Source organism: Helobdella robusta, assembly GCF_000326865.2.
Source record: "Helobdella robusta unplaced genomic scaffold HELROscaffold_21, whole genome shotgun sequence".
Classification (NCBI taxonomy): domain Eukaryota; kingdom Metazoa; phylum Annelida; class Clitellata; order Rhynchobdellida; family Glossiphoniidae; genus Helobdella; species Helobdella robusta.
The window spans coordinates 6,303-21,915 of NW_008704124.1; the positions used below are offsets into that span (position 1 = coordinate 6,303).

At 32.5% G+C, this 15,613-nt stretch overlaps 2 protein-coding genes across 2 annotated transcripts in view; both read right to left on the reverse strand.

The window, feature by feature from the left end:
* Window positions 1-3,576: 3,576 nt before the first annotated feature.
* HELRODRAFT_171485 (hypothetical protein) lies at window positions 3,577-4,324 on the reverse strand (the record flags this gene model as incomplete). The annotated part of the gene is made up of 2 exons (XM_009018220.1): window positions 3,577-3,599; window positions 3,730-4,324. 2 exons carry the CDS (start codon window positions 4,322-4,324, stop codon window positions 3,577-3,579), a joined length of 618 nt encoding a protein of 205 aa, XP_009016468.1.
* Window positions 4,325-10,497: 6,173 nt separating this feature from the next.
* The window catches only part of HELRODRAFT_77746 (hypothetical protein), a gene marked incomplete at both ends in the record, with an annotated part of 71,407 nt that continues 66,291 nt past the window's right edge, over window positions 10,498-15,613 (reverse strand). The window contains 2 exons of the mRNA XM_009018221.1: window positions 10,498-10,560; window positions 11,615-11,697. Coding sequence (XP_009016469.1) covers window positions 10,498-10,560; window positions 11,615-11,697 — 146 coding nt within the window. The remainder of the gene's footprint in view (window positions 10,561-11,614; window positions 11,698-15,613) is intronic.

Here is a 15,613-nt window from a genome sequence, read left to right on the forward strand (position 1 = left end):
GAATCATATATCTTGTTTGCTGCAAAGGTTTTTGCGCTCTGTGTTACCGAAAATGTTCAATTAAACGCCGACGTGAGTGAATAACGAGATATCAATTGTTAACCGATTTTATTCAGATGTTTGACTGTTTAGTGTCACTCATCGCTGATTTGGTTTTAACATACATACATACATACATACATACATACATACATACATACATACATACATACATACATACATACATACATACATACATACATACATATACATACATACATACATGACATACATATATACATGCATACATACATACATACATACACACACACATACATAAATACAAACAAAGAAGCAAACATGCGTGGTTATTATAGATATTTATTGTAAATAAATAATATGATTTGACGCAATAAATGTATTCAATGGACATCAGTGTGATTAGCTTGGAGTTGATCTGGGAAATGTTTTTGTAATATAAGAAGGAGAATAATACTATCATCAAACATTAATATCATCTAAGCTCTCATAATCATGGTAAATAATAATAATTATACCATCAGACAAATAAATATCTTAATCATAATTTGTATACATCATCATTATCCTTATGGTCGTAATTTTCATCATTGCCACTAGGTTTATAATCAAGTCATTATCGTTATAACCATCATCGTCATCGTCACCATCATCAACACCACCATCATCACCATTGTTATCATCGTCATCGTATCACCGTCGTTATGATCATCGTCATCATCATCATCACCGTAATCAACATCATCATTATCATGGTCACCATCATCATCACTATCGACTTACCCCGACAGCAAAAGCAAAAGGTTGGTGCTCGAATGTGACGTTGTTGTGATGGTGGTGGTGGTGATGTGATGATGCGGTGGCATAGAGTTCAAGCTGATGATGATGAAGAGAGGGAGAATTGGGTGAGTGGTAGTTGTTGGATGAACGCGAGAGGTGGTTGTGCTGTTGGTGTTGGTGGATGGTTGGTCCCCCTTGCGCTGGATAGCCGTTCAACATTGATATGGTTGTCCCTTGTGGAAACACTGGGAAATATCATTCATAATATAAATGTTTTAATTAACAATACATTTAAACATTGAATCAAAAATTGGTTACGAAGCATGCAGCTCAGTACTGCAGAGTTGATGAACTAAAACACAATTAAGCAGAGGGGCTTGAGGTGTATTTATAGGAATTTGCGTCGGATACATGTGTCGTAGTTGTCTGTTGAAAGTAGTTTGGTATCAATGTACATGCTAGACAAGTTAAGAATGACATCTGACTTGAAAATGTAGTAGCCATAGAGAGTGCCAAGTTCCTGTTGAAAGCAGAGCCGGCCCTAGGTAGTAGGAGGCCCTAGGCAAAAAAATTTGGTGGCCCCAAGTGACATTTTCAAAAAATGTGCACAAGAAAATTTTGCACATTCAAAAAAATTTTAACCTAAATACGTTTGTCTTATGATAAATTCTTGCTTGTTAGTTGAGTATTTAAAATTAATTTATTGAAGTAGGATTTCTAAAAAAAGTTGTTTTAATCTGCACGGCGAGGCCCATAAAAGTCGGAGGCCCTAGTTTGCCTCTGCCTAATGCCGGCCCTGTTGAATGTTAAAGTGGCAAGTAAATTTGCAAGGCAATGTAACAATAATGAAAAACATCAAAGAGAGTGATGATGAAAATGCCAACGACGAAGATGACGCAAGCAACATCGTTAAGAAAAATTTTCCAATGGAAAAGATTACCATCATCGAAAGTGGCAAACATGGTCCTTTTATTTTCAGAGAAAGAGAATCTAATTGAAATATCAAAACATGACAAACTCATTCGTTTGTTGCGGTTATATGATTATTTATTCATATCTGTGGTTTCGTGTGTATGTAGTGTGTACAAATTCTTGTATGTGTGTGCGTATGAGTGTGTGTATCTATGTTTGTGTGTATGTATGTATATATGTTTGTGTGTGCGTGTATCAAGCGTATGTGAGTATATGTAAAAGAACATTAAGAAGAAAATCAAGTGAATGATGATGATGATGATGATGATGCAGATGATCATAAGGATGATGATGAAGATGATTAGGAAGAAGACGATGAGGATGACGATGAAGCTGATTAGGAAGAAGACGATGAGGATGACGATGATGGCGGAGATGAGGATGAAGAAGAAGAAGATGATGGTAGCAACTGAAATGTTAGTTGAAAATGATAGGTCAAGAGTAGTGAAATAGAGATATTTAAGTATAGAAACTGGCAATTTAACGAATTACTCCATTATTACATATACACCATTATATATACTGCATCTATCTATGCATATTTACAAATGTATCAATATATGAAAAAATGCATACACGCACAAACACAAACACACACACACATACAAACACCCACCCACCCACACACACACACACACACACACACACACACACACACACACACACATATATACATATATATATATATATATATATATATATATATATGTATGTATCACTATAGATTGCATACATATTCGAACAATGAGACAAATAGTCAAAAATACAAAAACGGAGAAAATGAAAACACAAGGCAAATGAACGTTATCAAACATATAATGGATAGCCAATTTGACATCACCGTTAATCGTTTCGCCAAAAAAATTTTGAATCATGAAAAATTAATCAAGCAACAATTTATTAGAAAAAACTAATTTTTGTTAAAAATGTGAAAATTTACGTGGAGTTAATGAAAATGATAAAAATTTTCCCGAACAAAATAATTTTTCATGTATTTTTCATGTATTTTTCATGTATTTTTCATGTATTTTCAATTAGCTATTTGTTTGAAAACGTTTTGCTACTCTTCAAAAAAGAGATGCAGTTAAATTTTTGCATTTGCTATATCAACATCACGTCCTATATAAAAAATGAACGCTCTGATGAATGAATTAAAATGGCAGACGATAATAATGATGATGATGGATCGACATGGTTAATGATAGCAAAGATGATAGATATATGTGATAGCTATATCTATGCAAATGTAATAATGGTGATGAATTGGTATAGTAGATAGCTGTAATTGCGGTGAATTGATATGGCAGATGATGATGATGATAATGGTGATTAAGTGATAAGATATAGGATAGCTGATGATAATGTCAATAAATTGATATGATATATGATTGCCGATGATAATGGTGATGATTGATATGACAAAAAAAAAAACAAAGATGAATTGATATGGTAAATGGTAAATACAACTGAATGAATTTCGTCTTTTTCCATTTCGATTACAATGATGGTGAATTGATATGATAGATGATATCATTGATGGTGAATTGATGTGATAGATGATATCAGCGACGGCGTATTGATGTGGTAGATGGTATCATTGATGGTGAATTGATGTGATGGATGATATCAGTGAAGGTAGATTGATACGATAGATGATATCATTGATATGATAGATGATATCATTGATATGATAGATAATAATATCAATGATAAGATGTTTTTTTTATTCTGAATTATCACTCCTGTTAATTAAATACACAAAATCGATATAAAATATCTTCATCACACAAACATTTATTGTAGTAATTATTCTAATTTAATTATTACACCTTCAAACAAAAATTTGAAAAAAATTAAAATGGGGAAATTGTTGAAAATGGTGGAAAAAGCTAAAGAAGAAAAATTGAAGGCGGTCTATTCAGCAATATTTGCTAAAGATGAAAATTGAATATCACTTACCGAAATCTACACCGTTGCTTTCCTGTGGATATTCCTGCAGTGTCAACAAACTCTGCGCTGCTTGTTGCTGCTGTTGAAGTTGCAGTTGATGTTGTTGCGGTTGTTGTTGCTGTTGCGATAACCGCTGCGAGTTGCTGCAACCGTTGCTGCTATTGCTGTTGCTGCTGTTGCTGTTGATGAGCGCCACAGCGTTGTGCTGTGGTAGTTGTTGTTGCTGGTTGCTTCTAATGTTGATGGGTTGTTGATGTATGACAAAATGTTGTTGCTCGGCAGCGCATTGCAACACAGGCGACATGACGGCTGGTCCTGTTAAACTGTTTCCGTTGGCGTGCGTGAGTTCAAGTCGTGTGGGTGGAGCCACCAGACGAGCGGAAGTCAAAAAAGAAGCTGCACTTCCGGTTGCTGTTATGATGTCGCGTGGTATGTAGCTGATGCGTGCGTGGTGCTCTGGAGTTACGCCGTGTGGCGGGTAGGTGAAGGCTGTGGCTGTGATCGGTGTGGCCGCCAAGTAGTTGTACCCTGGAATCGCTACGTGGGTGTTCGTTGGTGATGTTGGCGATTGTGATGCTGATTGGGGTGGTGTGGTGATGACCATGTTAATGATTACTACAATGAAACCATAAACCCGATAGAAGTTTTTCAAGTTTATTTTTAAAAAATTATATGAATCAAAACGGAATAAATCACATCTTAAATAATAATTATTAAATAATGTTATTATAACACTATTATTAAATATAAAATTCCCACAAAGATTATTTAAGAAAAAGTTTGTATAATAAAGAAGAAAATTTTGAAAGCTGTACACATCATGCTGAATTAGATTGAAGATGAAGGTGAAGAGGATGTGGAAGATTGTATTTGAGATAATGACGCCGATGCCAAAAGGAAAGTTAGACCGGTTTTATTGTCAGACTTATAATTGAAAGATGACAATATAGACGCGTATCAGATGTCTCCACGCACATACGCACGTGCAAATGTGAAACTATCAAACTGGATGCCGCGTTTTGGTTGGCTGGCTGATTGGTTGGCTGGCTGGTTGGTTGGTAGTCGGTTGGTTGATTGGCTGGCTGATTGGTTGGCTGGCTGGTTGGCTGGTTGGTTGGTGGTCTGGAGTTGATTGGTTGGCTGGCTGGTTGGTTGCTTCGTACACTGACTACGTTTGCATTATTAAATATACCATACACGCACACTTGCAAACAACATATTTGATATTGTCAGCATTTTAGAACACTATTTAACATTTTTCAATACTGTTCAAAGAAAAGAAAACTTTTACAAATTTTTCTTTAAAATGAAAAAAAAAATATCTTTTAAGATGTTTTGTGAGAGTTGTATGTTAGTCGGTCGATCCATAATTTTTTTTAGATGTATTTTTTCATATCATCAGCATATGTTCAAACTTCTAGTTTTAAACTTAATGAAACACATTCAACTAACAAAATATTTAGTCGCCCACGTGAAATTACTAACATCCAACAAATCCAGTATTTATATAAAACACAGAACATACTAAATCGATAATTTACTAAACGTTTTTAATAAAATTTCATAATCTATATCAATTTTAAAAGAATTTTTACCATTCAGTCACATTTCCATTTATTGATTTTTATTGCGTTTTAAGAATTTATTTGTAGTACTGTACACAAAACAACCAAACTCTAAGCTGACTGACATTGAAACAATAACCAGCAATCCAATAGTACGCTATTTTGCTACATTCACTCAGCTATTAATTTATCGACTCGTTCATCGATTTCTCTAGCTGCTTAACAAAGTAATTTTTCATTCATTTATCCATGCAACCATAAATCTCCATTACACTATCTCTCCAACTTCTTTTCCATCCATCCATCCGTCCATCCATCCATCCATCCGTCCATCCGTCCATCCATCCATCCATCCATCCATCCATCCGTCCATCCATCCATCCATCCATCATCGACTCATCTATCCATCTATACAGGTAGGTTTCGAGTTGCATACAAATTCAATCAGCTGAAGGAAGAGCAGACAGCTGAACGCCACGTATACTGACACCACTCATAACATGCCCCCATCATTTCCATGTCACAATACAAATATAACTGTATGTATACATACATACATATTTACAATATTCTATAAATTTTACCAAATGTTTAGCGTTAATATGTTTGTAGTTCGTTTTTTCGATTTTTCTCACTAAAGTTTTTTGGTGAACGTTTAGTTTATTAAAATTCGAAATAAACTTTGACGTTGTAAAAATTAACTTTGGTGTTGTAAAATTGAACTTTGATGCGAATTACGTGTCAGGTTTCTTTATTGGCTGGTCACCAGTTCATCTTGACAAAGTCAATATTTCCCTATATATACAGCAAGGAGCACTGATGATGATTCATTCGGAATCGAAATATGGCCTTATTTGCAGCATGAATTCGAAAAATAAGTTTATTTTGAATTTTAACACATACGTTAACATGTCCAGGCATAAACAAACAAGCAGACAAAACAGACAGACATACAGACAGATACGTAGTTGCAATCGTAAAAACGCTTTCAAGAAACACATGCAGAAGAGAATAGAGAATCAATTTGAACGCGATAGCTGGTTGGAAAGCCACCACTAAAAGATTGTCGATAATTTTTTAATGGAAAATATGATGAACGGCGACAATTTAATCGCTTTTGTCGGTTAGAGATTTGTTGATGTTGTTTGTGTTGTTGTTATTTGTGTTGTTGTTGTTTGTGTTGTTACTGTCTGTGTTGTTCTTTGTACTGTTGTTTGTGTCGATGTTTTTAGGTTTTTGTTGTTGCTGCTGACCGTGCTTTTGTTATTGCTTATGTTGATGTGGTTTTTATTATGGTAGATCTCATTTCATTGTTTCGATGATGTTGATAAAAGAATCGTTGATTGAGGTTGAACTGCTGGCAGTAGCCTGGCATGCAAGTTCGTCGCTGGTGGAAGATGGAAACAATAAAATAGCACGTAAGAAGTCGCATGGTTTCTTACTCAGTTTCGATAAATGTTCTCTTTAGAGAGATTGATCGAAACATCCACACCACAAGACGCACATGGCGAATGATAATAATTTGAGTTTTGGGGAAAGAGTATTTGAACCAGGTCAATGCGGAATAGCAACAACTCGAGACATGACACTTCACCTGCCTGAACTAGCTAACACGCCAACCGTTCTGCAACTGCAATGATTCTGCAAGCTTAATATACGATCATATATCAGTTATTCAACATCATTAAAACGATCAACACAAGAATTGGTTTGGATTGATTAACACATGAATGATTTTTTTCATTACATTAAAAATTGGTTAGCAATATTACTAAAGAAATAAAAGAATGACCTAGACGAAAAGTTGACAAAACTAATTTGATAAAGCTGACAAAATAACAAAAATGACAACGATATAATGATAAAAGTTGGGGCCAAAAAATGAATGAATGCCCAGCAGAGGAACAAACCTTGATAATAATAGCCAGATAGACCAGCGACCTGATAAGTTCTGCCGAATGATGCAAAGTAGGCTGGCAGTGTTACTGGAATCAAACCAGCTGTCAAAATTTGTCAAAATTTGTCGTTATCAAATTAACTACTTCATTTGAAATGGTTAATTGAAAAATTTAAAAATTCATAAAATGAATGATATACAAATGAATCACATGATGGTTGGATGAAACAACAGACTATTAAAAATAATCTCAAATTTGATGTTAAATGTTTGGTGACGGTGATAAAGATCAAGATTTTGTTAAAAATATGTGCATGTGTGTGTGTCAGTGTGTGAGTGCGTGTGTATGTGTATGCAAGCAAGCGCGTGTGTGTATATGTGTGTGTGTGTGTGTGTCTTCGATAAAGATGTTTGAAATTCAAATAGAACATTAGCTATTTTAAAACGATTTTTGTAAAAAAAAATCAGCGTAAACTATGCAAATATCGGTGTTGAGCTTAAAATAATTTTCTTTTGATTTCATATAAATATTGTTAAGAGATAATTAAATAATGCCCATAAGTGCTAATAAAATAAAATTGATTAATAAAATTTGACCATTTTATAACAAAAAAATCATTAACAAATTTATAAAAATACCGTGAAACATTTTTCAGATTAAAGTTTACCTATTTTAACAACAATAACAACCCAATTTCTGATAACGCCATGTAGTCATCTTCTTCATCATCTTCATCATCATCATCATTAATATCACAATAGTTGCAGGTCCTAACGCAAATTTCATCATGATATTCATCATCATATTTATATGATTATCATCGCCAAACATTGCGTTATAAAATATCAGCATCATTTTATCACACTGTTAGGGCAGCACTGTCTTAATCGCTATATTAATGATCGTCATCATCGTACAGTGGCTAAAGAAGCGTAGTTTGGCACATCAGATGATTAATGGCAAATGATAAATAAATTTTTAATTATTAATTTAACGTCGTTTTTAAACTTCACATACTAATTTTTCGTTCGTTCATTCATCCTATTACCCATCTATTCATTTAATCATTCAGGAATTCATTCATTCACATATCCATCTATTCATTTAATCAATCAGAAATTCATTGATCAACGCATTTATTTTTCCGTCTACTTATCATTCAATTCATCAAACTATTATAAAAACCATCTATTTATCCGTTCACATATTTATTCATTCAGCCATTTATTTATTCATCTATCTAACTATTCATTCATCCATCCATCTAACGATCCATCGATCCATCCATCGATCCATCCATCGATCCATCCATCCATCCAACCATCCATCCATCCATTCATCCATCCAACCATCCATCCATCCATTCATCCATCTAACCATCCATCCATCCATTCATCCATCCAACCATCCATCCATCCATAAATCTCAACTAGTCTAATGACCGCGCATGTGGTGGTAAGGTTACAATTTCCTGCCGGGGATGGCTAATGTTTCTGAAGTTGAAGTAGCGCTAGTATTATTATTATTATTATTATTATTATTATTATTATTATTATTATTATTATTAGTAGTAGTAGTAGTAGTAGTAGTAGTAATAGCAGTAGTAATAGTAATAGTAGTAGTGGTAGTAATAGTAACAGAGTTAGTAGTAGTTGTTGTTTTTGTTAGAATAGTAGTTATAGTAATAGTAGTAGTTGTAGTAGTAGTTGTAGTAGAAGTAGTAGTAGTAATAGTAGTAGTAATAGTAATAGTAGCAAAGTTGCAGAGTTAGTAGTAGTGGTTGTTGTTTTTGTTAGAATAGTAGTTGTAGAAGTATTAGTAGTAGTAGTAGTAGTAGTAGTAGGAAGAGGAGGAGAAGGAGGAGTAGTAGTATTATTTGTAGTAGTATTAGTAATAGTAGCAGAGTTGCAGAATTAGTAGTAGTGGTTGTTGTTTTTGTTAGAATAGTAGTTGTAGTAATAGTAGTAGTAATAGTAGTAGTAGTAGTAGAAGTAGTTGTTGTTGTTGTTGTTGTTGTAGTAGTAGGAGGAGGAGGAGTAGTAATAGTAGTAGTAATAGTAGTAGCACAAGCAGTTTTATGTGTAATAAATTAATAAAATAATCTCTACGTGCACATATATCTTGAAACTTTCATTTAAAATCATTTTGAAAAAATGAAATTTTACCCACTTATCAAGAAAATTTTAAATAGTTTGTTATCACATTATCGTTTGTTTATAAGCTTTTAACACTTGGGCATCAATATTTAAATTAAAAAAAACAATCTTGTCAAAAGTAAGTAAGGTTGTACACTAAATGCAACTAAAAGAATGGTTTAAATCCTCACATGTTGAAGCATTTGCAATGAATGTTTGCTTGAGGAAAGCTTAAACTTAGTGGTTTATACAAAAAATCTGAGCAGCTTGATTTCAGTACTGAATGTTTCAATAAATTCTGACACAAAACAAGTTCAGTTGACATTTTTGGTATAAAAAGTCGCAATGGAAACTGAAAGTGTTCATCCATGCCTGAAATATCAGATACATTTGCACTGCTTACATTCACAACATCGTTCATTTCATTCCTCAACATTTTATTTATTACTAAATAAAATAAAAACAAAAAATTGTTCTATAAAAGTAGATATGTTAATAATTGTAAGAATTATTATTTAGAAATTTTGAGATATACCACAGAAATAAAAATGTCATCGTTATTTATCAATGAAAGCATGAGAGCAAGCAACGAGTACCGACCAATTGTATCACAAGTACCATGGTGGTACATAGAGATAGCTTATACCACACACACCGATTGTACTACAAATAACTGTTTGCACTACAAGTAACATCAAAAATTGAAATATATGATTTGAAATATATTGAAATATATGCACTATATATATATATATATATATATATATATATTGAAATATATGCACTGTTAATATATGATCCATGGTGACACTAGTGTTATTGATATGAGGTCAATATTTTCTTTCCTTTCACATCAATCAAGATAGGTATATATTTTTGAAACATTTATTTTTGTGAAAACCTTAAAAAGTGTAATTCAATTTAAAAATTATGAAAAATGTCGCAAAACTACAATTTGACCAACAATTGAAACAACAATGCAATCATAATCCCAACAAAAACACGACGACCAATCATAATCAACCGCCTGTCAACGCAACCTTCGAATTTCAAGTGTCTAAAGACTGAAACAACAGCAGTTATTAAACTACAACCACGTAACCACCAGGTAGCAACTTAAACATTCTCACACAACAACATAACCATCCAACACCAACAACATTCGCACAACAATAAACACTAACGTCTTGTAAGACTTTGCGAGACCATGAGCTCTTTTGGCTGAGCCCGCTTGCATTCAACCTTATTAAAAATTAAATACATCGTTTCAAAGAAAATTCAAAATTCTTTTTATTGCTTGTGAATTTAATTTACTTTTCTTAGCTATCTAACTTGGAATATTTTTTTTACAAACATTTTATAAACTGACATAATGAATTTAAAACACTTAAAATGGCAGTGAAATTTTAAGAAATCCATCACTCTTCAAATTGCGTGATCAACTAAAAATTACTATTGGCAAGAACTTTTTTGATTCTTATAGCCTAGCTCTTAGATTAAGAAAAAATGTGGTTAGTGAGTTGAAAACGTAACAAAATGTGTGCGTGTGTAAGATTTGTGTGTTTGTGTATGTATGAATGTGTGTGTGGTGTGTGTGTGTGTGCGTGTGTGTAAGAATATTGTGTGTGTAAGTCAGAGTTATTAAAGTTTTTGTGTGATTTTTCATTAACATACATCACAAACATTAACAAAGTTTTTTTTTGAGAAATATTTAATTTTTGCATTAAAATCGTATCAGCCATTAATTAAACAGCCAAAATGTTTATCAGTTATAACATTATAAAAATTGTAAGCAAATGCATTAACCCTTATTAAGAAACCAGCATGGATTTTCATTCCAGCAAAAGTACGCAGTTATATCAAAATAGATTGTTTTAATACATCAATTGTCCCGAAACTAAAAATACATAACATAATCGGACACAAACAACATCAATAACAACATCAACAACATCAACAACAACAACATCAACTATAACATCATCAACAACATCAATAACATTAACATCAACAAAAACAGTGAACTTCCAAATGCTAAAACAAAATAGCTATTGAGACAACAACAGAAGAAAAAACAATATCAACAACATACATCTCGTCACATAAAACCTTAACTACGATAAAAATAAACATCGACAACAAACACAATAATAATAATGAAACTAGCAACATCTGCACCAACGACAACAATGATGTCTACAACAACAACAATAACAACAACAACATCAGCAGCAACAACAACATCAGCAGCAACAACGTCAGCCACATCAACAACAGTGCAACATCTGGAACTTACCATTTTGTTGTTGATTTCATGGAAATGTATGTCGCACACTTTATCTACTGCCTCCTCGTTCTCGAACGTCACAAAAGCAAAACCTGAAAACATTCAATGCTGACATTAAATATTAAAACGACATTTTAATTTTACGCATTAATGTTTTTCTAATTGTTTGTTTTTAAAAGCAGCACATGTCCGTGTGCGTATGCTTGAATAAGTTTGCGTGTCTGTGTGTCTCTGTGTCTCTGAGTGAGTTTGCGTGTCTGTGTGTCTCTGAGTAACTACGTTTTGAACATGCATGTTACGTTTGAGTTAGAGTCAAATGCTGTCAAAATAAATTCAAGGCAGATGATTTTAATTAATTATAAAGTAAATTATTCAACTGAAGCATCGTACTAATATTTATATTGGTACATATTGAGACACTTGCCAACCATGAATTTTAAATTTCAAACATGACGCGATTTCAAATTTTCACCAGAAGAATTTATGTTCGTAGATTTTGAAAAGATTTTTATTCAATTTTTGTTTAAATTTGCTTGCAAAATATTTTTATAAACATTTAAATTTTATTTATTCATAATTATCAGCTGTCATATTTTTTTAATAACTTTCACAATTATATTCAAAATATTGTTTTATTTTAGTGTTGTTTACACAAAATTTTCTGAATAATTTTTTTATGTTTTTCATTATTTCTTCCATTATTTATTTTGTTTCTGTCATTTTTATTTATATTATATTATTTGACTCTTTCTTCCGCTCATTGTTTTATTCTCTCTTTTTTTCTCTCTCTCTCTCTCTCTTTCTCTCTTTCTTTCTCTCTCTCTCTCTCTCTTCTCTTTCACTCTTTCTTTCTTAGATATAATAGGCAAGTTGATGGTCTTACGATTAGTTGAACATCTGACGCCATTATAAATTGTCTTCCTCTTTTATGTTTTTGCTTCTTTTCCATTTTTTTCTATTTTTTCCATTTTTTTCATCGATAGACAAAGCATTGAAATTTGAATTTTTATTCGATGAATAAACTTTTTTTTATTAATTTTCAATTTCACGCTCCAGATTGCGCCTTCAAAAGTGATTTCATCCCAGCAGGGCGATATAGTCATTATAAGCCTCAATGTCGGCATAAAAACTCATCAGATTCGAACTATAAAAATGAAAAAATGAAATTTAATAAGAAAAAAGTTGTGGCGAAGCAAGCAAAAAATGAGAAAAAATGTTGAAAAAAGTATTGGAAGTAATTATAGAGGCATCGCATTGCATTAGCCAGCCAATGAAAATGACAGATGGCTTATACTACTGTCCAATGAAGCGACGAACCAACGTGAAAATTCTATTTTTTTTTTTGTTTCATTGTTATTGTAATTTTTTGTTTTTACAAGTAATTTTATTATTCAATATACCAAAACTTAATCAATTGAAATATTTAATAGACCTGACCAATATTAACATTTCCGGATTTATAAATTAGCATTGTAATAAAAATAATGTGTTAATACGGTTTTAAGATGACTTGTTGGCATTGTGTTGAATGAAAACTTTGGGAGCAAAATATATGCAAGAGTCAAAATGGAAAATATTGTAGTACACTTCAACAAAAATCAAGACGAACAAAAACATTAATTAACATCGATGAAAACAATAAGTGAATCCTGAGAGCTGGCATCGGCACAACATCACCACGTTATCAGAACACCAACATCATTGGTATGAACAAAACCAGACAAACACAGGGGTGAACAACAACATCAACGACCACAAAACCAACAACAGTACCTACCATCATAACAAACAACATTATAAAAACTAAGCAACATACAGCAAGTCAAACAACGTTACATAAACAACAAACAAACAAAAGAACAAACAAACAAGAACAAAGAAAAAAGAAAAAAGAAGAAGGAACAACAACAGAATAGATAAGCAACAACAACAAATAAACAATAACAAAACAATAAATAAACAACAATAACAGAATGATAAACAAACAACAACAACAACAGCACAAAAAGCAACGCGTCTGGCAATAACATCAGCATGACCTGACGACCTCAATCACTATTTCAGACCGGCATAAACATTCATATTAAAAAATTTGCTCTCCACTTGATAAAAACAATTATTTAGAGGTAATGAGCCGATACTATGGAACAATATTTAAAAGGTATTTGAAGATAATTTACATTTGACGGAATGTTTTTTTTTGGTAAGTGCTGGAACTATTTCAATAGGGTAAGGAATGGAGTGATGAAATTTGACAAAGAAAACGTGAATTTTGAAGAGTGAGAAGTGAAATGTCTGCGAGCTGATTATATTTGTTAATAAAATAAAACTCAGTATTTAATAACAAACTCTGCAGAAAGAGTGATGACAGTCGTGCTTCGATAAAAATCGGAATTATTCGTATAATGAAACATGGAAATAAAATTCCTCATGTAGACGCAAGAAAGTTACGGAACCATTGAATGAGAATAAAAGTAGGCAGCAAGCGACAGAGTGAACGAACAAACAAATGAACGAACCATCAAGTGAACGAAAGAACAAACGAGACAACATCCTTTTAATGCAAAAACAATCAAACCAACAAACCAACAAACGACAAAACAAAAAGCGATAAAAAATTACTGCTTTAAAACGTGAACCGAACCCAAGCATGAAGCTACATTACAAGGCACAAGGGTTGCCATTAAAATGCATTCAGCGCAGAAATTTGGCGTGATGTGATAAACAGTTGAAGGTCATTCGATGTTGGAGACACTCGCAGACGTTTCCACCTACAAACTTGCCTATCAATTTATTTACAACCTTGCCAGACACCAGGGGAAAGTTCACCACGTTCTGCTACCTGTCTGTTTGTCAGTTTCTCTGTCTGTCTGTATGTATGTTTATTTGTTATCCAAGTGACTATTTGTTGGTTATGCTTCCAGTTCAGTTACGGTGAAAGATGTTTTTATATCAATTGTTGCAGCCATAAGTTGAAGTATGTTGGTGTTTGTTGTTGTATGTTAAGATATGCCAGAGTTTTTTAAGATTTGTGATGCATATTGAAAGACGTTGGGAAATGATGAAATGCGATGTTGAGATAAAAAACATTAAATTGAGTTGAGATGTGAGATATATATATATAAAGCAAAATTGTTGATTGTTTACACCTAAGTCACTGACACCAAATTATCAAAAAGACTTACTATGCACGTTCAATCTGGCGCTATCAAAAACCACCTGAAAGACAAAAACAAAACAAAACTCACTAGAGACATCCTTGATAACAATATTGAAGTTCTACATTATAATAATAGCAAGAACTACTAATTGCAGAATCACTTTTGAATGAACAAAGACATCCGATTATAAATACTCAACAAAAAGCCACTGGCGTTCTACCATCGCATAAAATTAGAAATCGATTTACTGAGACGACACACAAAGAGATACAAAGTCTTAAAAACTCTTAAAAACTTTATTAACATAGGAACAAAGTTACAACAACTTATATAAGGAGATAATCAACACGGAAATTAACATTGGTTATGGAAATATAAATTTTCGAAAAAGGCTTTTCTGATTCAAAAATGCACACTAATTTCTAGTAAGAGTTAAATAAACTTAATCATCTATATATATATATAGATATATATATATATATATATATATATATATATACACACACAATATTCTATAAATTCTACCGAATGTTTGGCGTTAATATGTTTGTAGTTCGTTTTTTCGATTTTTCTCACTAAAGTTTTTTGATGAAAGTTTATTAAAATTCAAAATAAACTTATTTTTCGAATTCATGCTGCAAACAAGGCCATATTTCGATTCCAAATGAATCATCGTCAGTGCTCCTTGTTGTATATATATAGGGAAATATTGACTTTGTCAAGATTAACTTTGACGTTGTAAAAATTAACTTTGGTGTTGTAAAATTGAACTTTGATGCGAATTAGGTGTCAGGTTTCTTAATTGGCTGGTCATCTTCTTTGGTCTCCTTTTCTTCATCGTAATTTG